We start from the raw sequence: 24,589 nt of genomic DNA, 5'->3' as shown, positions 1-24,589 counted from the left end.
GAGCGCCGGATACACAGGAGATCGCGGCTGTGTGTAATTCAGTGGCACTCCTCCCATCCTTCTACTCCTATGCAGCAGGAATCGGTGTATAACACGCACACATGATTTCCCACAGATTTTCAGGGGAAAAAGTGCTTGTTATACACCGATAAATATTATATTTACCGTAATAAATGTCATTGATAATGCACTAGGTGTGCGTGCCCTCCATTTTGTTTTTTTAATGTAGTTTTCATCAGATTACACCATCTGAGGAAGGAAGGATCCACCTAGTCTTGAAATACTGATGCCCCGGTTGCTCTTCATTTTAGAAGACCCCTTAGCGCTGGAAGTGACTGTCTTTTTTTGTGTATTTAAAGGACATCCCCTATGTATTTCCTACCCTTCACTGAGCAAATGGATATTTTGATTCAGAAGTAATATTTGCCAACCCTAATTATATATATTCCTAGCATGTACATAGGGGGCTTGATTAACTTTCTACCATCACCTTATTAAACATTGGCATCCAGAATCTTTAAACTGAGATCGCTTAAAATTAATGTTGTACAAAGCAAACATAAAATATTTGTCTCACTTTTTTCATGTTTTATTAGATAAGGACTCAACACAACTTTCAGAAGAGGAGTTTGCTTGTCCAGAAAAATATACAAATTTTTGCATTAATGGTGGCTGTATTTTTCATAAAGGTCTAGATATCCCTATATGCAGGTATGTATGTTATTAAGCTATAAAGAAGTTAGGCAAAGGCTTGTCAATTATCTTTCAATGTATTTTATTTTAATGGTTTTGAAAGTATATGGGTTAACTTTTTCTTAATCATGTCTTCAATAGGTCTTCACACCAAGTTGATCAGGTGTGGTGTGCATTAACACACATATTGTAGCGCTTTAACATATCTTTCATTACTGCAGCTAGTTCATTTCAATAGGCTGCTCAATGCACCACAATGAATCTCAGATAGTACCTGCTCTATTTTTTGTTACTCAAGGAATCGCATTGTGAAATTGCATTATTGAGGTGTGTTGAGTATCACCACGGCCCACTAATGCACATAACATTGCATTACTGCAATGCAACTTAGGCTGGCCATACTTTATACAGTTTTCTTGTACATCTTTCCTTTATAATTACCAAAATGATATAATATGAGGTCAAACCTAAACACTTTCAATTTGTATGCAGTCAGGCAGGCCCTTGCACTACATAGTTGAAGGTAAATCTAAAAGAAATAGAATAAGAAAATTGTATAATGTATGGTCAGCTTTAGAGATGGCAGTTACTAAATAATCATGTTTAAAGAGAGTTAACTGTGCATGAATATGTGCATGCAACATCAAAACTTCTTAAAGCGGAACTAAATTCCACAGGCTGCAAAAGGGCACTTGCCATAAAGTGCAAGTATGCACAGCCCAGAATACTTGCACATTATACCACACGTACCTGACATTGAGCCTTTCTCCAGCAGTGACAGGTCCAACCTCTTCTCCCCACTTTGCAATGTTTCACAGCAGGATTTTAGGTTCCACTTTAAGTTAGAAAGGAATGTGGTTTGGCTTTTCTGAGTTAACATAACATACTTTACTTAAGTCGTAAAAAAAACTGGGCCATTTTAACCCTGACAAGGAAAACATCGCCAATAAATCTGACAAAATAAACAGGTAAAATCAGAAAGGAGGTTGGGAACTTGTCCAATGGCTTGAGGAATGTCAGGTCAGCGCTACTGTCCTCAGCACCCACTGAAGTAGTCCCCACAATACCTCCCCTTTGGAAGGCAGCCAAAGACTTTCCACTTTAATGCATATTCAGGAAGACACAAGCATATCATGACAATGAACATCATTTCATGTTTCCATCAGTCAGCACCAGCTTAAGGTGCCCCTTCACTCTCATTTGCATTCTTAGTGTCCATGGAAGTGCTCAATTTCCTCATGGTAGATCTAAACGATTTTGGCACCAATAATGAGCACCAATACTTTGATATATGATAGGAAATAATTACAATTCTAATTACATCCTTTTCACTTACCACCTATTATGTTAAACATCATTTGTTTTTGTAAGTTTTCATAAGTCAAAAAGGTGTAGACACATACCTTGAATTCTTCCTCTACAGAAGTAGGGACAGGATGTAATAAACTCTACCTGGAGTGGCATAGCTGCATAGTGATGACATATTTTGAATGCTGTACATTCAGTTAATTATTTGCTGGTTTCACATTACTTCATTGTTAACTTTTAGGCTGGGTTCACACAGATGTGAATTGGATGTGGGTTTTCCTGCATCCAATTTGCATGACAGGAAACTGTGACCGCCTCTCAATGGAGGTGGTTCACACATCTCCGTGATGGCCGCAGAGCTGATTGCACAAGGGTCCTGTGCACCTTTGGCTCCATTTTAGGTCCAAATTTCGGCAAAAATTTGGGCCTGATTCGTCCCTGAAGGGAAGAACAGGAACGCACCAGATCCCTGCTGAGGGGGATAAACAAAAGGAAAAGCAGCTAACACTACAATCAGACAAATTGTGTACGGGTGATATAAAATAATAAAGTGTAGCGCTAATGTAGTGTCATAATAACTAGGGCAGTAGCCCCCAAAAGAAAAAAAGGGGAAAAAAGGGGGTTACCATGTGTAGAACTATCAGTAGTCACAAAATAAAACAACAAGGGTGATGACCTAAAAATCTCACCCAAAAAAATATATTGGGTTAGTGTTACATAGGCCAATATGGCAAAGTGAGTAAGTGTGTGTAGGTTACATTCAAAAATGAGCATAAAACAACCCCCTTATGCAGGTGAACATGAGTCAATATTCAAATCAGGTTGTGATAAAAAAGGTTGTGATAAAAAAGGTTAGTGAACAGACAATATGCAAAATGTACCAAGTGAAACCGTACTAGCAACAAAAACATATATGGAAATCAGATATGGTAATTTGATTCTCCAAATGGGTTCAACAATTAAAAAGTGACAGTCCCATAATGCTTCATATGCTGCTCAAACCAAAAAATGATGGACCAAGGGTGAGATACTGTTCTTCCCAGTGGCGGTCCCCAACATAGAGAAAAGATGAGGTACTCTTACCAGCATTGGTGGACTCACAAGCCGGGGGCGGTGAGTCATCAAAGCTTAGGCTGTCATGCACCAAATGACAGTGCGGATGCGGTGTGTGGGGACGAAATCCTCCTCCGTTAGGGATCGGGTATTGACCTCGGTGGTAGGTGAGTCTTCTAGCCATATGTAGAAAAACAAAAACAGGGAGCCTCCACATCGTGTAAATCCGGAAAATCAATTTATTGAACACATCAGAGTCATCCGATCATCAATACAGGCATATCCAAATAGAATCGATTCCAAAAATATTAAACATTTTTTTCAATCATATAAAAGCGTGGTAAACAGGTGGCTGGGGTCGTTTTTGCTGTACCCAGCCACCTGTTTACCACGCTTTTATATGATTGAAAAAAACGTTTAATATTTTTGGCCTAGACAATAGCTCTCTGTACAAGATGATACACCATAAGTAACCAACAAGGATAACAAGTGTAGGTCAACTATGTCACTTGTGAGTTCATAAACAAAGGGGCAAGGTTTATGCCTGCAAAATGTGGACTTATAGTTAAACACAATTTTGCCTTTAGGATGGAGTAACTTGGTGAGTCTTTTGTGATATATTTTCTGCCAGCTACGTTGGGGCCCTTTAAAGACATTTATGGGGTGAGGAGAGTCTGTCAATAAATTGGGTATTGCAGTAATGTATCACAGATGTTGAAATTAGTAAAAGAGGCAACTCCTCTAAAGTAGATGGATAATAAGAAGAAACAGACCCAGATACAGCAGCCAGGAGCCAAGATATACCCTGTGATAATAGTTAGATGTGAGGGTAGGAACAATATCAGCACTTTGGAGTACAACACAGACTACTGGGCTGTGTAAGGCTCTGTCCACTATGATTTAGGCAATTCACACGACAGCAGGAGTGGGGGGTCTGTAACTGTAAGTTGTTAGCAGGTAACTGCAAGTTAATGATGAGTCTGTGACTGTAAGTTGTTAGCAGGTGATTGCAATCATTTGTTGGGTTTGAGTCCCTCTCGCCACTCCTTTCTCAGCAGTTCTCCGATGGGGATGGGTTAGATAAATAGTGGGGGTCCCCTTTATCCTGTAGCCGATTGATGGTGGCAACCTGTGTGGTGACAACCTCCTCAGCAGATCTGGGTTATGAAGTCCTGGACCACAGCAGCATCATGGAGTTTTATCCAGGCAGTCAATACTGCAGTAGACCCTCTCCGATCCAGCCTCCTGACTCTTAGGCGCAACAGCATCCAGCGAATTTAGCACCAGACCAGCTCTCCAAGCACAGCATAACACAACACCCAACTGCCCTGGCACATTCTGGGGCTTTTCCTTTTATGTGACCCCCTCTTGCTCTCAGGTGCACATGGGTATTATAGTTGCTTCCCAGGGGTGGTTATAGCTTGGATTTTTCTTTAAACGACAGCTCCCAGACTGCCCCTGTGTAAAGCCAGTCAGTAACTAAACAAGGCATAGCTGACATTGCCATCATGTGGGCAAAAAGAGTTCCCAGTGTTACATAAGTATGAGCAAGATGTATGTTAGAAACTGTATGTTTTGTTAAACGATGGAGAATACTTCACAGTGACCCCTGGGCTGAGCTCCCTGAATCCCTTCCCTGCCCCCTTCTTTTTATCTTTATAATTCTCCATTCTCTAGTGTTTGTCTATATTTTTTACTTATCGTCTCACTAACAACTAACATATCCTATAACCTGCAAACTCACACAAGGATGTAATTGTATTGTATAGATGTAATTGTATAGCAACGTAAGCCTTTGACTTTTCTTTAAAAAAAGAGTAGGTTAGAAGTTTGAATTAAAATCACTTAGTTGTTGACAACCAGTGGAGGGACTGAAAAAGAGGAGAAACATTTGAAGAAGCAAGGTGAGAGATTGACAGGCGGCAGAATTAAAGGCTCTTTCACACCAATATATTTTTCCTGCATTTTTATCTTGCAAGAAAAACACAAGAAAAATGTTTCCCTTTAAATCCTATGGGACTCTTCACACCACTGCGTTATGGGTGCGGTGCCTTTTGAAAAGTCCTGCATGCTGCTTCTTTGGGGCACTTTTGAAAAACAAACACACTAAAAATGCATTTCCACATTGAAATTAGTGGAAATTGCCATAAAACCATACCACGTTTTGTGTTTTTTGGTGTGTTTTTAAGTCACATGTCCATTTTTCACAGGTAACCTAGAAATGCACCAGAAACACACAGGAAACACATCTCAGCCCTGATTCACATTGAAAGGGCCCTAAGGGTGGATTAGATTTGTGCTAGTCTGTTGGAAAACTACAGACAGTGTTACACAAAATTAGGCTGGAATATGATGAGAACAAGCAATGTCAAGCTATATGATGATGGGGAAAGAGAGAGTGCGAAAGATAATATCAATTATTAGTGTTCAACTTTGAGCTTGCGGAGGAGAGGTTATTGAGGTGTCAATAGTCCTTTCATTGGAGTGCACATACCAGAAGAGGCATTAAAGTAGTATTAAATCCAGAACAATGTTAAATGTGGCAGCTGCATTCGTTTTTTTGGGGGGGCTTTTTTTCCTGTTTTCATCTGAAGATCCTGCCAGTAAGTGTTATTTTCAGCTACATTTATAAGACCAAGCTGTCCAATAAAAGTGGCATTTAGGGAGTTGGGAACAAATAATTTAATACTGAAACAGGTGCTTACACTGATAAACTTTTATTGATTTATATAATACATTTATTTCAAAAGGAAAAAAAAATGTTGCTGTCTCTGCTGAAAAAGTGTTAGCTGGAGTTTAACTTTAATTTGTTAGTCAAGTCTAAATCTAAACCTGCTATACTTGGAAGACTACCCCTTTCCCAGATTTATAATGCAGCTGTCCAAGGGTATATCCATTGATAATCCCCCTGAAGACAGGAAGAAGGAAACTGGCTGGATCAACGGATGAAATAAAGTTAAAAAAAAACTAAAAAAAAAATGAATGCAGCCACCACATATAAGGATTGGTAAACTGCAATATAGTACATTTTATTTTTGGGTTTGATATCGTTTTAAGTACTGGTGCAGGAACAGGGACCTGTTGCCCTGTCAAATATATTTGAAATCCAATAGCATTAGTGTTGGGGACACCTACAAAGTGTGTAGGTAGGTGTTTTATGGGTACCGTTCCCTTGTTGCCCCTACTTGGTCTTTCAAAGTGAGGAAAAAAGTCATCATGCTCATTGTTGTGTTTTTGGTGTAAATATAGAATTCGTTTTAGGCCAATACAGAGGAGCCACAACTCATGCTCAATGAATTACTAGTACTAGCTGGACCACCCTCAGCTTGTGGTTCAATAGTAATATGGTTTAGGTTTGGATTTAGGTAGGTAGATCTAGCAGGATATCAAGCTTCACTGTTATGGCCTTGCTGCTCAGGTCTATGCTACCTGCCTTGAACTTGCAAACAAGCTCTGGGATTACAATTCTGTTCATACCGTGTTCTGCAAAATAAGTCAATAATGATCTAATTCAGTATGTGGGATAAACTGAAGGGATTAAATCAGAACAAAAGTAGTAAAGTAACAGTGTACATACTTAAATGATGTGCTTGCCTGATAATTCTAAATGATGTTTCATCCAAGGCCCTTTGTCAGCATGACCTTTATGTTTGCTGACAGGAAAAACGTAACATCATAGAGACAACTCCCTTGCTGTCTGGAATGAGTAAGTGAGTGGATAAGAGGTTTTAACTTTTGGAGAGAATCGGCTAAGTATTACCTCTTAATGTAATAACTGCCTGTCCAAGAGTGACAGTAGACTGGAACAGCTAGTAATCAGCCTGTTAAAGCTAAACTACAAGAAAACAATTAAATACACATTTAAAAAACATGAGCTGTTTTACATGCCAAAAGATTTGTATTTCATTCCATCCAGTCATGCGATTCACTCAGTCCTTCTAGGCACCACAGCTAGACTTGTGACCTGACTTTTCCCTATTAAAGTTAAGCAACAAAGCTGGATCACTGCCCTCTCTCACAGTGAAGACGCAGCAAAAGACTAATGAGGTCTCCACTCTTTACAGAGTTCTCTTCTTAGAATGATCTTTGTCAGTGTGACCGGCTTTAAGTATTTCCCATCCCTCTTACACATGGTCAATCAAAGGCTTAAAGTGCTTGTAAATTTGTACATTCCCCCAAGTAGGACTTTTTTGGCCCTCTTACAACAACACAAATATGTAAATTTGAAATATAATTTTTTTTTTCATTGATACACAATCAAAAAAGTATAAAAGCATATATATGGCATACAAAGCTTCTGGTGCACAAACTGTCCCGAATGTAATGAATGGTATGATGTGTCTTCCTTTACCCAATACGTTTCAGAGAAACCAAGTCTCCTTCATCAGGGTTTTTATGGAATATATATGCATGCATCTAACTGGTCTGCGCATGTACAGTAAGTTAAGAAGAGGGATCATATAAACAGTCAACCCTACCCATCCCGTTGGACTGTACACTTGAACCAGATCCCCAATATGGTTGTTCTTAGGTCCCAGGGATCAAAGAGTTCTGGGGTTCTAGGGGTGTGCTGGCATCTTTAAGGCAAAATATAAACATAAGCATTCAGTTCTCTGGGCACCACAGCTAGCCTTGTGACCTGACTTTTCTCTGTTGAAGTTAAGCAACAAGGCTGGGTAACTGCCCTTCCTCACAGTGAAGAAGCAGCAAAAGACTAATGAGGTCTCTATTCTTTACAGAGACCTCCTGTTAAAATATTCTTTGTTATTGTGACTAGCCCCAAGTACTTCCCATCACCTCTACACCTGGTCAATCAGAAGGTTAAAGTGGTTGTAAAGGCTAAAGGTTTTTTATCGTCATGCACTCCCCACAGCCCCCCCTAATGCTCACCCGAGTCCCCTCTCGGTCCAGCAATGTGCACGAGAGCCTTGGCTGTTTCGAGATATCCTTACCTCATTGGCCAATCAATCACAGCCAGTGAGCCAATGAGGAAAGAGCAGGGGCGGGGTCAAAACACAGTTCAATGAGTCTTATGAACCCATAGAGCAGGGCTCGGGAGAGACCACACACCTGTGCCCCCATAGGAAGAAGCTTGCTATTGGGGGCACTGGTCAAGGAGTTGGAGCTAGGAGCGCTGGCGGGGGACCTGAAAAGAGGAGGATCAGGGCTGCTCTGTGCAAAATCCCTACACAGGTAAGCAGGGCTTTTTTTCTCAGAGAATAGGTGCAGGAACTCTACCATGCCCGCCACACACACACATACCTGCCAAATGGCATCAAATAATAGCTCTTCCCTCTGCATACAACACCCTCCCTCCACTGCCCTCATCTTCTCCCCCCTCCTTAAAAGCTCCACCATCTGTCATATGTCTTACCTTTGTTGCAATATTAAGCTGAAACACCTATCCAGCTGTAGTACCTCCCAGCATACTATACACTTGCAAAAGAGATTATGCAGTAGGAGCATCAACAACTGGTCACCAGGGAAAAAAATGGAGACCACAGAAGGTGCAGCCTACCACGCACCCTCTCCTGACCATAACTGCACTGAACCCTGGGCACCTGTTCTGTATCTCCTTTGTCCCTGTCCGACACTTAGTGGGATCTGCACAGGAGATCTGACCTGTGGAAGCTACTGGGAGATAAGCTATCACTTGTAAACGAGCTGGACTTCAGGTGTTACCAAGTGATAGTGGTGAGCAAGGAGCAGAAGACCTGAGCCAGAGGTGGTGGAACCGAGCTCTAAATTAAATCTTGGATTTTAGCTTTACATTTTAAAATGTACGTCAGGGCTAAATTAAGAAAAACATATGTAGCACATCTGTGCAAGCCCTTGTTTAAAGAGTAATTTCACTTTTGTTGAGAAAAAAACATTCCCCTTTGGGTAATCTACTGTATATACATTGCAAGGATTTTAACAAACTTTGCTGCAGATTCCTTCCTTTTGTTATTCTGAAGGAATAGCTGTTTGTTTGTCTGTGTTCACGTTCAAAGTGAATCTGTATTGGAGTGTTTTTATAATTATCAATCAGCTACTGCACTTGCAGGGCTCTAATGAGGAAAGCTGATGACTCTACATCCCTTTAAACATGATTTCCCTTTGAACGTATCTCACCAAAAATTACATTTACATTGCAGGGGATGCCAAAAATCTGATTTGTGTCTTAGTGCAGACTTCTGTGAAAATCAGTAATTTAACGTATGGATGCTTATATCATGGGTCATAGGAAAATATACTGAAGACTTCATCTTTTTCAACTGCTCTACACCATCTTTCCTGTGCTACTACACATTGCAGGGGATGCCAAAAATCTGATTTGTGTCTTAGTGCAGACTTCTGGGAAAATCAGTAATTTAACGTATGGATGCTTATATCATGGGTCATAGGAAAATATACTGAAGACTTCATCTTTTTCAACTTCTCTACACCATCTTTCCTGTGCTACTACACATAGCTGTGCCTTTACTCTATGGTCCCTCCAGTTCCTCTCCTACACATACAAATTCTGTATAATTGGATTCTATATAATTGGATATTGTTGACCCTCAGTGTTTCCTCTCCCCAGAAAATGTTTATGAACTACAGAGTCAGCTGGGACCAGTTTCCACTGCTCCTACCTCTAGCAGGGTCTCGACCCCTCAGTATCCTTCAAGGGAATTTGTAGTTGTTGAAAGCAGTGGAACTTATGTCCATCCTAGTGCCTTTTCCTGGAATCCATATAGTGAGGTGCTTAGGTGACCTTACCTGAAGTGGGCCAGTGTTTCTGGACTCTAATAGCCAGCATTCTCTTTAAGGGCCCAACTTGAAAGAAACAACAAGCTTCTACCAGTTGGAATCTATTGTTGGTGACTATCAGTCACCAACAAGTAAGGCTTACCAGCTTATATCCTCCCTGAAGAACTCTGCATCCTTTGGATTAGTGGACCCTTCCTTTAAGGTCAGGGTACTCTCCCTTCCTTCTTATTTAGGGCTTGTTGGATTTAGGGGGATTATTCTCTTTAGCCTCTGCCTCTTTTTTTTCTTTTGTCTTTCCCTTGCTATCTGGGATTCTTTACTTAAGGCAGGTCAGACTACTTTTTAGTCCAATGTCCAGTGTCAGGTGGGCAGACAATGCAGGGGGTTCCCCCTATGGGTTTTAATGAATTTGTTGGTTGTCCTGTCGACAAGTCTGCGCACCCTACTGCTTTTTCTGGTTTTGCCACACCATTATGGGGTGGTTGTCCTCCCATCCCATTCTTTTTTCTCCCCTTTGCTAGTCAGTATTTCTGTTTTACGGTGGTTTGTTGAGGATGGTCTCTTGACCATTTATTAGGAGTATTATGCTAGATAGTTCTCTAAAGCCAACCATAAATGATATGCTAATTGTTTGATTCGCCCATCAACGCAGTCAATGTTGATGGGGGATGCCTCCCACAGAGCTATCTGCAGGGGGGAAAGGAATGCTGGGAGTTATTCCTGCCAGGAGAACACAGTGATTATTTCTAGCAGCAATAGCCATTGGCAATAATCACATCCTAAAAATTTGACATGCTGGTTGTACCCAAGTTGATTGATGGATCAACATGAGTAGGGCTGAAACAACTAATCGATTAATCGACAACTAATCGATCATGAAATGAATCGATTACTATTTTCATAATCGATTAATTGGCCAGTAACATAATGGGGTTAAAAAAACCTAAAATGAGCCCTTTATAGTACAAAAAGAGCAAATAATCGCTACTGTAAATATTACTTTCACAGTTCTACACTAAAAAAATGAACCCCTTACAGTAGTGATTATCTGCTTTTTTTGTACTATAAAGGGCCAATTTTAGTTTTTTTTCACTCCGTTATGTTACTAAACGTCTTAGACCTGGTTCACATCTATGTGTTTTTTGGTGCTTTTTGCAGAAACGCACTACAGTTCATTTACATGGTTTCCAATTGGACACGTTCACGCAAAACGGTACTTTTTTGGTTCAATAAACTTCAATAGAGAAGCTGCAGAAAAGCATGTAATGCGTTTTTGCAGCAATATGTGTTTTTTAATCTGCCCAACAACAAATTGGCCAAAAAAAAATGCAAAAAAGCAAATCGCAGCAAAATCACGTGCACAAAAATCAAAATGCACAGCAAAAAGCACTGCAGAAACAGATCAAAAACAAACTGCATAGGTGTGCTCCGAGCCTTATGCTGGCCACACGGATCAATTTTCAGACAAGAATATTCAGATGAAAAATCTTTGTACATTCACTGAATGAAAGAACGAACGTTCTTAAAAAGACATTTTTTTTGAAGGAAGACATTTTTTTTGTTTTTAATAAAAAAAATTTGATCACTGAGTCTGATGATATTTACCAGATTCACTCTTTAATAGTATATACAGTATATCTTTTCTAATAGTATATACAGTATATCTCTCCTCTAATAGTATATACAGTATATCTCCTCTAATATTATATACAGTATATCTCCTCTAATAGAATATACAGTACATCTTCTGTCTTATTCTCAGAGTGGATTCAATATTTTGCTCCCTAACCATATAGTTGGTTATTTATATTTACCACTGCATAGAGGTATTTAAGAATAAATTACCTTTTTTTTAAACTTTACACATTAACTAAATTATACACAATACTTTTTCTTAAGGTTATTAACCGAATAATCGATTAATCGAAACAATAATCGGCCAACTAATCGATTATGAAAATAATCGTTAGTTGCAGCCCTAAACATGAGTACAATCAGCCTGCCTATACCTGGTTCAAATCTCATCCGGTCCCTTCTGAACTGTCTATGATCAGCTTAACTTTCTTATCTCAAATGAGATTGCATGATTGACAGACTCCTAGATATCCCTACCCCTTCTTGGAGCCTTTCTTCCCTTATGCCTATGGTCAGAAATATATGGCTTGGGCTTTTGTTATCTTTAGACTGCTGGCCTTATATTGTGGACTGGTTGTCAAATTTTCCACCAAGGGATCTATGTTTGAGACTGGGAAACCTCCCAGTGTTTTCCCTTTGTCGATAATATCTGTTGGTATACTCTTCTCTTTTTAGTAGTCATATGCTTCAGTTGTTGGTGTTGCTTGATCCATGGATTCTGCTGATGTGGACTCCGTGTCCTTCAAAGTACTCATTCCCCTTGACAGTGAGTGCTAGGCATTCCTCTTGCCCTCCCCTGGGTCGTTCTTTTGTCTTGTAGGGAACTTCACCTCTTCTGGTTCAGATTTAGACATTGGTCCTTCTGGTTGTTGTAGAACTTAGATCTGTCAGTGGCTTTTGTGCACCCCTCAGCTGGATTACTTTTGGTCTCAAATTTCTAAGAATTAGTACATTTCTATGTCCCTTAAGAGATGATAAAGAAAATACAATTTTTATACTTACCGTATATACTAGAGTATAAGTCGTTCCGAGTATAAGTCGAGACCCCTAATTTACCACAAAAAACTGGGAAAAACTTATTGACCCGAGTATAAGACGAGGGTGAGAAATGCAGAGGGTCAATAATGTCCATCTGCAGCTGCATGCCTCCCTGTGTCCTGTGCAGCCTACCTGTACCCTGTACATGTGTGTCCTGTACATGTGTGTCCTGTACATGTGTGTCCTGTGTGCATGTGTGTCCTGTGTGCATGTGTGTCCTGTGTGCATGTGTGTCCAGTGTGCATGTGTGTCCAGTGTGCATGTGTGATCAGACCGTATAGATCACAGGCAAAAGGTACAGAGCCAGTGAGTCTGGCCCTATACCATGTGATCCCTGTGAGCAAAAAGTGTAAATTGGCTGCGCCTAACAATCAACAACAACTTTACACTTTTTGATTTATTTTTTGATTTATTTTCAAATGTGGAAATACAATGATTTGGTTTGCAGCCTATTGTTTGTTTGTTTTGTATTTAGGATTGAGTAGATTAGGGAGCGCGGGATAATACACTTGTTTCTTTGATCCCTGTGAGCAATCATAGAGATCACAACTGCAAGCAATGACTGTTATAAAACGCATTAATAGACATGTGCTAATAACAGACAGAAAGTAAAGAGTCAATGATAGTAGATTTGTAACTTGTGATTGCTGTGGCCAATCCCGCCAGTACCGGATTTAGACCTTGGGGGACTCAGGGCACTTCAAGTTCAGGGGTCCCTCTACTCTCTGCCAATTTCGTCCGACACTCTGATATGTCATTCTGGCCAAATGCCAATGCAGGGCCATGCCTATCTTAAATTCGACCAATCTCATAATTTTGGGTAATATTGGCTAGGAACGTTTTGCCCTATTCAAGATCATGGGGTATCAGATTTTCCCGTTGACCCAATCAGGGTCAAGCGTGGGAGTAAGTGAGCTTCTCTTTCATGTTTCTCACTGTGATAAATCAATGCTGGTCAAAAACTTCACTCCCTCAAGATGGGGTCAGGGCTGTTGCCCGGCACATTCCAACATTTCCCTTGTCCCATCCACTTGTTTCTTGTAAACAAGGCAATAAATCCTGTGACACAGTCATGTTAAAACAAACATCTCGAATAGTAAAATGATATGTGAAATTGAAATGTAAAAAACCTTACAGAAGTCCTTATCCCTTTCTTAGCCTCTGAAATCAGGCCTAACTAATCCATATCCTAACACACTTTGTTAATTTTTTAAATGATAAAATACATTTTAGATTTATTACAATTTTTTTATTAAGAAAGTAAGGGGCCCCTACAGGGGGGGCCACGGCAATTGTCCCTTTTGCCCCCTTTTAAATCTGCCACTGAATCCCAGCAATCATATATGTAAACACTGGCTGTGATAAGCAGCCAGCTCTTCCCTATCTCTCGCACATATGTTCCAGTGTTAAAATTTAATGTTCAAATCACAGTGCCCCAATAGTCCTGACCACAGTTCCCCAGTACACTTGATCACAGTACCTCTACTTGATGAAAGCCAGCACCAGATTGCAACCAGAACCTGATCACAGCCAGCACCCAAATACAGATAGTGCCAGATTACAGGCAGGGTCTGATTACAGCCAGTGCTTCCAGTTTGCTGATCACCTCCAGAGCCAATTGTTCCAGGTTGTTGATCACAGCCAGCACCAGTGTTTACAGGGTTCTGATCATAGCCAGTGCCAGTGTTTCCAGTTTGCTGATCACAGCTAGTGCCAGTGAATACCTTTTCACTTTGGGGTGTCTGCTTTCCAAAATGGGACCATTTGGTAAGTGTTTGTACTGTCCTGGCACTTCAAGATCCCAAAAAATTTAAAAGGCAGTTAGGAAACAGATGTGTAATTAAACAAAACTAAACCATATACATAGCATATAAATCTCTTTCAAATGCATGAATAATAAATCCGTGTGACTAAAAAAATTTTACTTGAATATCTTCCATCCCAAAATATAAAGTGCCAAGTCCAAAATGCAGTGTGACATCCACTTATATGCAAATGAAGCATTCTGAAGCAGTCATGATCGGATGACGAAATGCGTCAAGTGTGTGGCTGGATCACATTGTTACGTTGACAAAAAACTGATTTTGGTCATCTTTGATAGGTATCTGAAGCCAAAGTCTAACCTTAAGGGGTAAATGCTTGTTTAAAAAGGTAATCATGTGACCATCATATAACCTGTGTATTGTCTTGAGTATTAGTGCCAGGAAGCTAGCTGTAATTTGGACAGGGTAAAATCCCCAAATCCTCACTAAATTTAATAGGTACGATGCCCGGCGGGTGTGGAGAGGCGACTCTTTGTACATCTTGCTGCATGTAATGCTTCCTTGATCATCCGATCGAGGGCGAATACTGCTGTGCAAAATGTAATCACATTGTTTCCCTGGAAGCCCAGGTTCTGAATCTGGGGAAGCAACTGTCAGCACTGAGAAGTCTCTCCATACTAAAGGAGAGGCAGGAACATACTAGCTGCCAGGGGAAGAACTCCTCCAGTGAGAGTGGGGGGGCAGCAAAGGGAAAGGAAAGACAGATTCTGGTGGTAGGGGACTCAATTCTTAGAAGGACAGAGAGGGCAATCTGTAACCAAGACCTGAAGCACCGAACAGTATGTTGTCTACCGGGCGCTCGGGTTCGGCACATCACGGATCTTGTGGACAGATTACTGGGAGGGGCTGGGGAAGACCCAGCTGTCATGGTGCACGTTGGCACCAATGACAAAGTCAGAGGCAGATGGAGTGTCCTAAAGAATGATTTTAGGGACTTAGGAGCTAAATTGAGGAAAAGGACCTCCAAGGTAGTATTCTCAGGAATACTACCGGTACATCGAGCCACACCAGAAAGGCAGAGGGAGATTAGGGAAGTAAACAAGTGGCTGAAGAGCTGGTGTAGTAAGGAGGGGTTTGGGTTCCTGGAGGACTGGGCCGACTTCTCAGTCGGTAACCGGTACTATAGAAGGGACGGACTGCACCTAAATGAGGAGGGTGCAGATCTGCTGGGAATGAAGATGGCCAAAAAGTTAGAGGGGTTTTTAAACTAGGAGATGGGGGGAGGGTCCAGAGACAGAGATATCCAGCGCGGAAGATATTCCAGAGGGTAGTATTGGGGGCATTAGTGGTAGGTTAACCAAAGCACAAAAACACAAGGTGAGTATAGTAGCAAGTCCTAGTTGCAATCTCAAAACACCCAATACGAGGACAATATGCGACTGGTCTAAACTATGTGGCATGTTCACCAATGCCAGGAGCATGGCGGACAAGATAGGTGAACTAGAGATAATGTTGTACAAGGAGGATTTGGATTTTGTGGGAATTTCAGAGACCTGGTTCAACAGCTCTCATGATTGGCTGGCAAACATTCAAGGGTATACCCTATACCGCAAGGATAGAGAGGGTAAAAAAGGGGGAGGGGTATGCCTATATATCAAGAATAATGTACAAGCGAATGTGAGAGATGACATCACTGAGGTAGCTAGAGAGGAGGTGGAATCCTTATGGGTAGCTCCAAAGGGATGAAACTAAGGGGATAATAATACTGGGAGTATGCTATAGGCCCCCTAACCTGAGGGAGGAAGTGGAGACGGATCTCCTATCACAAATTGGATTAGCAGCAAGGATGGGAAGTGTTATCATAATGGGGGATTTTAATTATCCAGACAAAGACTGGGCGGAGGGAACCGCGCATTCATTTAAGGCTCGCCAGTTGTCTTGCAGGACAATTTTATGGGTCAGATGGTAGACGCACCAACTAGGAATAAAACATTACTGGATCTACTGATTACCAACAATACAGACCTGATCATGGATGTGGAAATACGGGGCAATTTAGGTAACAGCGATCACAGGTCAATTAGTTTCAGTATAAATCACACAAATAGGAAACATGAAGGGAACACAAAGACACTGGATTTCAAAAGAGCCAACTTCCCTAAACTACAAACCTTGCTAAAAGGCATAAATTGGGATAAAATATTAGGAACAAAGAATACGGAGGAGAGATGGGTTTGCTTTAAGAGCATATTAAATAAGGGCATTAGCCAATGTATCCCATTGGTTAATAAATTTAAAAGAGCGAACAAAAATCCTGGATGGCTTAACTCCAATGTAAAAATGTATATAAAAGCAAAGGAGAAGGCCTTCAAAAAATACAAGGTTGAGGGATCAACCTCAGCATTCAGACTTTCTAAAGAATGCAACAAGAAATGTAAGGGTGCAATTAGGACGGCTAAGATAGAACATGAAAGACACATAGCGGAGGAGAGCAAAAAAAAATCCCAAGAAATTCTTTAAGTATGTAAACAGTAAAAAAGGAGGACAGACCATATTGGCCCCATAAAGAATGTGGAAGGACATCTGGTTACAAAGGATGGGGAGATGGCGAAGGTCTTGAATTTATTCTTCTCCTCAGTCTTCACGAGTGAATCGGGGGGCTTCAGTAACCAAAACTGCAGTGTTTATCCTCATGACACAACACAGGAAGCACCTCCATGGTTAACAGAGGACAGAATTAAAATTAGACTTGAGAAACTTAACATTAATAAATCACCAGGACCAGATGGCTTGCATCCGAGGGTACTTAGGGAACTCAGTCAAGTGATTGCCAAACCGTTGTACCTAATTTTTACAGACAGTCTATTGACTGGAATGGTACCAGCTGATTGTAGAAAAGCCAATGTAGCACCAATATTTAAAAAGGGCCCAAAATACATCCCTGGGAATTACAGACCAGTTAGCCTAACATCAACAGTATGTAAACTCTTGGAGGGGATGATAAGGGACTATATACAAGATTTTAGTAATAAGAACGATATCATTAGCAGTAATCAGCATGGATTCATGAAGAATCGTTCTTGCCAAACCAATCTATTAACCTTCTATGAGGAGGTGAGTTGCCATCTAGATGAAGGAAGGCCCGTAGACGTGGTGTATCTGGATTTTGCAAAAGCATTTGACACAGTTCCCCATAAACGTTTACTGTACAAAATAAGGTCCGTTGGCATGGACCATAGGGTGAGTACATGGATTGAAAACTGGCTACAAGGGCGAGTTCAGAGGGTGATGATAAATGGGGAGTACTCAGAATGGTCAGGGGTGGGTAGTGGGGTTCCCCAGGGTTCTGTGCTGGGACCAATCCTGTTTAATTTGTTTATAAACGACCTGGAGGATGGGATAAACAGTTCAATCTCTGTATTTGCAGACGATACTAAGCTAAGCAGGGCAATAACGTCTCCGCAAATGAGGTTCAATGTAGAAAAATGTAAAATAATGCATTTGGGTGGCAAAAATATGAATGCAATCTATACACTGGGGGGAGAACCTCTGGGGGAATCTAGGATGGAAAAGGACCTGGGGGTCCTAGTAGATGATATGCTCAGCAATGGCATGCAATGCCAAGCTGCTGCTAATAAAGCAAACAGAATATTGGCATGCATTAAAAGGGAGATCAGCGCAAGAGATAAAATGATAATTCTCCCACTCTACAAGGCTCTAGTCCGGCCGCACCTGGAGTATACTGTCGAGTTCTGGGCACCAGTCCTCAGGAAGGATGTACTGGAAATGGAGCGAGTACAAAGAAGGGCAACAAAGCTAATAAAGGGTCTGGAGGATCTTAGTTAGGAGGAAAGGTTGCAAGCACTGAACTTATTCTCTCTGGAGAAGAGACGCTTGAGAGGGGATATGATTTCAATTTACAAATACTGTACTGGTGACCCCACAATAAGGATAAAACTGTTTCGCAGAAGAGAGTTTAATAAGACTCATGGCCACTCATTACAATTAGAAGAAAAGAGGTTTAACCTTAAACTACGTAGAGGGTTCTTTACTGTAAGAGCGGCAAGGATGTGGAATTCCCTTCCACAGGCGGTGGTCTCAGTGGGGAGCATTGATAGCTTCAAGAAACTATTAGATAATCACCTGAATGACTGCAACATACAGGGATATACAATGTAATACTGACACATAATCACACACATAGGTTGGACTTGATGGACTTGTGTCTTTTTTCAACCTCACCTACTACTTACTACTATCATTTCTATGTGCACTGGATGAAGTGCACTCATTTTGTGCGTAAGGTTCCTTTAGTTCCTTTGAGCTACTTTTGGAGAAAGGGTGTTCATATGTGGGGATGCATGGAGACAAAGCCCTTTTAACCGCTTGCCGACCAGCTGCCTCAGTTATACTGTGGCAATATGGCTCGGCTGCGCGAATCGCCGCAGCTGTACGTCGGGCTCGTTCACTGCTCTGTGTGGGCGTGTGTGTGTGCCAGTTGGCCATTGGGGGAGCCAATCAGTGGGCCACCGTAAACAAGGCAGATCTCTGTTCTGACAAGAAATGACTCAGAGATCTTGTCTTTCTGCTATGCAGGAAGATGGATCTGTATGTTATCCCAGGCAGCCCATCCCCCATGCAGTTAGTAAACACACCCAGGGAACACAGTTTACCCCTTGATCGCCCCTGATGTTAACCCCTTCCCTGCCAGTGTCATTAGTACAATGTAAGTACATATTTTTAGCTTGATCACCGTAATAATGTCACTGGTTCCCCAAAAAGTGTCAAAAATGTCAGTTAGGTGTTTGATCTGTCCAACGCAATGTTGCAGTCCCGCTAAAAATCACTGATCACTGCCATTACTAATAAAAAAAATAAAAAAATAATAAAAATGCCCTAAATCTATACCCTATTTTGTAGACGCTATAACTTTTGTGCAAACAAATCAATATGCGCTTATTGGGTTTTTTTTTTTACCAAAATTATGTAGTAGAATACATATTGGCCTACATTGATGAAGGAATTAGATTTTTTGAAAAAAAATATTGGATATGTTTTATAGCAGAAAATAAAAAATATTGTTTTTTTTCAAAATTGTAGCTCTTTTGTTGTTTATATCACAAAAAATTAAAACCACAGAGGTGATCAAGTACCACCAAAAGAAAGCTCTATTTGTAGAGAAAAAAAATTACAATTTGGGTACAGCATCGCACGCCCACGCAATTGTCAGCTAAAGTAACGCAGTGCCGTATCGCAAAAAATGGCCTGGCCATTAAGGGGGTAAATCCTTCCGGTCCTTAAGTGATTAGGGCAAGGTGCATATTGACCTAATTCTCAATAGGTCAAAATCTGAGGTAAGCAGCCTGTTTGGAAGGTGGAAAAAGCACTCTGTAGTGGTGATTCATTTAGAATATTCGCTGATGCCTGTTTCAGTTTTTATGGACTCAGATTGAGGTGGAAGGAAAAAGGAGGTGGATTATTAATATATATATTTTTTTTCTATATATTTTTTTCACTATTATTATTTGCATATAAGTGGATGTTACACTGCGTTTTGGACTTGGCACTTTATATTTTGGGATGGAAGATATTCAGACAATATTTTTTTAGTCACACGGATTTATTATTCATTCATATGAAAGAGATTTATATGCTATGTATATGGTTTTGTTTTGTTTGATTTCACAGAGTTTTATTTATTTTTATAACTTTGGCCGGAAGTGGTGTTGGAAGGAAATGAATGATCAGAGAGTGTTGGCACACATTGCCTGCATTTTGCGTGACTTCTGCCTGAGTTTCAGTTTCTTCGCCTTCCCTGGGAGTTCCAGTATCCAACACTGGAAACACTGGTTTCCTCAGCTTGATTGACCCACTGCCGCTGACATGTGAGTCCACACCGTTTGGTAAGAGTGTTTACCCCCTACCCCGGGTGGAGGACGCGCCATCCCTGGTGACCTGTTTGCGGTTGTGGTTATCTCATTCATCTTTGTATCTGAATTGGATTGCATCTTGGAGTCCTTCTCTTGTTGTGGACTGTTTAAGCATATTTTGGCATCAATTCACTTTTATTTGAACTCATTTAACTATCCAGTGACCCTTATTTCACCTGGTTTTGTCCAGTGAATTTGCACATTTGCACTTAGTACTTTATTATTCAGCACCGCTGGCTGACTCACATGCACTTTACGATATGATATATTGCACATGATATTTATTGTATTGTTTTCCTGGTGCTACACCATGTTCTACATTCTGTTTTAATTTTGTCAATTTTTGTGTTAGCTGCTTGTCTATTATACATGATTTTGGTAAGTGCAGTATTTTCACCCACATTTTCACTATTTATTTTTATTGCATTTTTTGGTGTGAGAACATTTTATTTATTTATTGAATTTAGTTCACAATTTGCGTGGTAGCGAGGGAGACTCTGGTAAAGGAAACAGATGTGTTGTTTATGCCCCTTGAAAGGCTGAAGGTGCTCATTAAAATTGGGCTCCTGCGTGGCTAGTTAGTGAAAGTCTCAGATATTTGGTATATACATATTCAAAAGGAGCATCAACGTTTGTTTTGGGGTGCAATTGTAAGTATGCCAATGCTGTATGTAAGAAAAAAACAAACAAAAAGATTTTATTTACTTTCTCAATTTTTTTAAACAAGTGGCAAAAAAATAGATCCATATAATACTCATCATGCCATGGGTTGTTTACTTTCCAAAAAGGGTCATTTTGGGAGTATTTGTGCTGTCCTGGTATAATATAATAAATAAATGATATTTTGTACTTTTTGTTATAAGAAAAATCCAATAAAATCAATTTTAGACATACATTTAGGACAAAATGTATTCAGCCACATGTCTTTGGTACAAAAAATGTCAATAAGCGTATATTTATTGGTTTGCACAAACGTTATAGCGTCTGCAAACTAGGCTACAGTTTCTGGAATTTACACAGCTTTTAGTTTATGACTGCCTATCTCATTTTGGAATGTAGACACCCCAAGGAAATTGCTGAGAAGCATGTTGAGCCCATTGAATATTTTTTTTTTGTCACAAGTGATTGAAAAATGACAAAAAAAAAAATACACAAAGTTGTCACTAAATGATATATTGCTCACACATGCCATGGTTATATGTGGAATTACATCCCAAAATACATTGTGCTGCTTATCCTGAGTATGGGGATACCACACATGTGAGACTTCTTGGGAGCCTAGCCACGTACAGGATGCCGAAAACTAAGCACCGCCTTCAGGATTTCTAAGGGCATACATTTTTGATTTCACTCCTCACTACCTATCACAGTTTTGAAGGTCATAAAATGACAAGATAGCACAAACTCCCCCAAATGACCCCATTTTGGAAAGTAGACACCCCAAGCTATTTGCTGAGAGGCATGTTGAGTCCATGTAATATTTTATATTTTGCCACAAATTGCGGGAAAATTACACTTTTTTTTTTTTTTTTTTATCACTAAATGATATATTGCTCAAACATGCTATGGTTATATGTGGAATTACACCCCCAAAATACATTCTGCTGCTTCTCCTGAGTACAGGGATACCACTTGTGTGAGACTTTTTGGGAGCCTAGCTGTGTACAGGACACCGAAAAACAATCACTGCCTTCAGGATTTCTAAGAGCGTAAAATAGTGATTTTACTCCTCACTACCTATCACAGTTACGGAGGCCCTGAAAAGTCCAGATAGCACAAAACCCCCCAAATTACCCCATTTTAGAAAGTAGACACCCTAAAGTATTTGCTAAGAGGCATGGTGAGTATTTTGCAGCTCTCATTTGTTTTTGAAAATGAAGAAAGAAAAGAAAAAATGTTTTTTTTTCCTTTTTTCAATTTTCAAAACTTTGTGACAAAAAGTGAGATCTGCAAAATACTCAACATGCCTCTCAGCAAATAGCTTGGGGTGTCTACTTTGCAAAATGGGGTCATTTTGGGAGGGGGGGGTTGTGCTATCTGGGCATTTCATGGCCTCCGAAACTGTGATAGGCAGTGATGAGTGAAATCAAAAATGAAAGCCTGAAGGCGGTGATTGGTTTTTGGGGTCCTGTACGCGGTTAGGCTCCCAAAAAGTCTCACACATGTGGTACTCAGGAGAAGCAACAGAATGTATTTGGGGTGTAATTTAACATATGACCATGGCATGTTTGAGCAATATATCATTTAGTGACAACTTTCTGTAAAAGAAAAAAAAAATTATAATGTTTCCGAAACTTTTCGCAAAATATAAAATATTCCATGGACTCAACATGTCTCTCAGCAAATAGCTGGAAGTGTCTTCTTTCCAAAATGGGGTCATTTGGGGGGGGGGGGGGGTTGTGCTATCTTGACATTTCATCAGGGCCAGATTAAGAGCAGCATGTGCTTCGTGCTGAGGATTTTGGTGGACCTTTTACTGGGCGCCCTTCTGTGTTTCTGAGAGCCTGTGTTGGCATGTGCCCAAACTCTGAAGGGCACATGCCAACTAAGGAAGCCTGGCATTTGACTTACCAGGTTGCCGTAAGGGCCGTGCATTGGCGTACACTCTGAGCTGAAAGAGTGCAGCCGAGCAGGCCTAACACTATGGAAGCCCCAGATTTCTGCAAGAGCCCTGCATTGGCGTGCCCCAGGCTTCCATTAGGACTGCTCATGTGGTGTCCATTATCAATCCCACCACCCTACCCAGGAGGTGCATGCGGAATTTAGGGCCCGTCAGGGAGAACTCTGTTGGCCCATCGCTTTTCATGAGCAGTGTGTTCCTTTTGGGTGGCTGGGCCTATATTAAAGTAGGGCCCTGGAGCTGCAGCTGCAGCTCCAATAGCCCCTACGTTAATCCAGCCCTGCATTTCATGGCCTCCAAAACTGTGATAGGTAGTGAAGAAGTGAAATCACCATTTTACACCCTTAGAAAGCCTGAAGGTGGTGCTTGGTTTTCGGGGTCCTGTACACGGCTAGGCTCCCAAAAAGCCTCACACATGTGGTATCCCTGTACTCAGGAGAAGCAGCAGAATGTATGTTGGGGTGTAATTTCACATATGCCCATGACATGTTTGAGCAATATATCATTTAGTGATGATTGTGTGCAAAAACAAAAATTGTCATATTCCCGCAACTTGTGGCAAAATATAAAATATTTCATGGACTCAACATGCCTATCAGCAAATAGCTTGGGGTGTCTACTTTCCAAAAAGGGGTCATTTGGGGGGGGGGGGGGGTTTGAACTGTCCTGGCATTTTATGCACAACATTTAAAAACTTATGTCACACATCACCCACTCTTCTAACCACTTGAAGACAAAGCCCTTTCTTACACTTTTTGTTTACATGAAAAAACATTTTTTCTTTGCAAGAAAATTACTTTGAACCCCCAAACATTATATATATATATTTTAAAACAAATGCCCTACAGATTAAAATGTTGGGTGTTGTAATTTTTTGGGAAAACACACTTTTTTAAATTTTAATGCACTAAAACACACTATATTGCCCAAATGTTTGATGAAATAAAAAAGATGATCTTATGCGTACATGGATACCAAACATGACATGCTTTAAAATTGCGCACAAAAGTGCAGCAGCGACAAACTACATACATTTTGAAAAAACCCTTTAAAAGCCTTTACAGGTTACCACTTTAGATTTACAGAGGAGATCTACTGCTAAAATTATTGCCGATCTGACCTTCGCGGTGATACCTCACATGCATGTTGCAACTATTGGTGCAATTGCTGTGCAATTGCTGTTTACATATGACACCAGACCGACGCTTGCGTTCACCTTTGCGCGTAAGCACGGGGGGACAGTGGTGATTTTTTTTTTTTTTTTATTATATTATTATTTTTTTATTATTTATGCTTTTTTATTTTATTTTTAAACTGTTCCTTTCATGTTTTTTCTTAGCATTTTTATTGTTATTTCAGGGAATGTAAATATCCCCTATGATAGCAATAGTTAGTGACAGGTACTCTTTTTTGAAAAATTGGGGTCTATTAGACCCTAGATCTCTCCTCTGCCCTCAAAGCATCTGACCACACCAAGATTGGTGTGATAAAATGCTTTCCCAATTTCCCAATGGTGCTGTTTATATCCGGCGAAACCTAATGCCCCGTACACACGAGCGGATTTTCCGTCGGAAAAAACTTGGATGGTTTTTCCGACGGAATTCCGCTCAAGCTTGCCTTGTATACACACGGTCACACAAAAGTTCTCTGAACTTTCGACCATCAAGAACGCGGTGGCGTACAACAATACGACGAGCCAAGAAAATGAAGTTCAATGCTTCCGAGCATGCATCGAATTGTTTCCGAGCATGCGTAGGAATTTTGCGCGTCGGAATTTGCACAGATGATCGCATTTTCGGATAGGAACTTTTCCC

The 24,589-nt window shown here is 40.6% G+C and overlaps 1 protein-coding gene across 1 annotated transcript in view; it reads left to right on the top strand.

The window, feature by feature from the left end:
• EPGN (epithelial mitogen) overlaps positions 1–24,589 on the top strand; it is a 79,971-nt gene that overhangs the window by 13,687 nt on the left and 41,695 nt on the right. The window contains exon 3 of the mRNA XM_073601312.1: positions 597–711. Coding sequence (XP_073457413.1) covers positions 597–711 — 115 coding nt within the window. The remainder of the gene's footprint in view (positions 1–596; positions 712–24,589) is intronic.

Source organism: Aquarana catesbeiana, linkage group LG01 (assembly GCF_042186555.1).
Source record: "Aquarana catesbeiana isolate 2022-GZ linkage group LG01, ASM4218655v1, whole genome shotgun sequence".
In the NCBI taxonomy this organism is placed as follows: Eukaryota; Metazoa; Chordata; class Amphibia; order Anura; family Ranidae; genus Aquarana; species Aquarana catesbeiana.
This window is presented reverse-complemented; position numbering and strand designations above follow the sequence as displayed.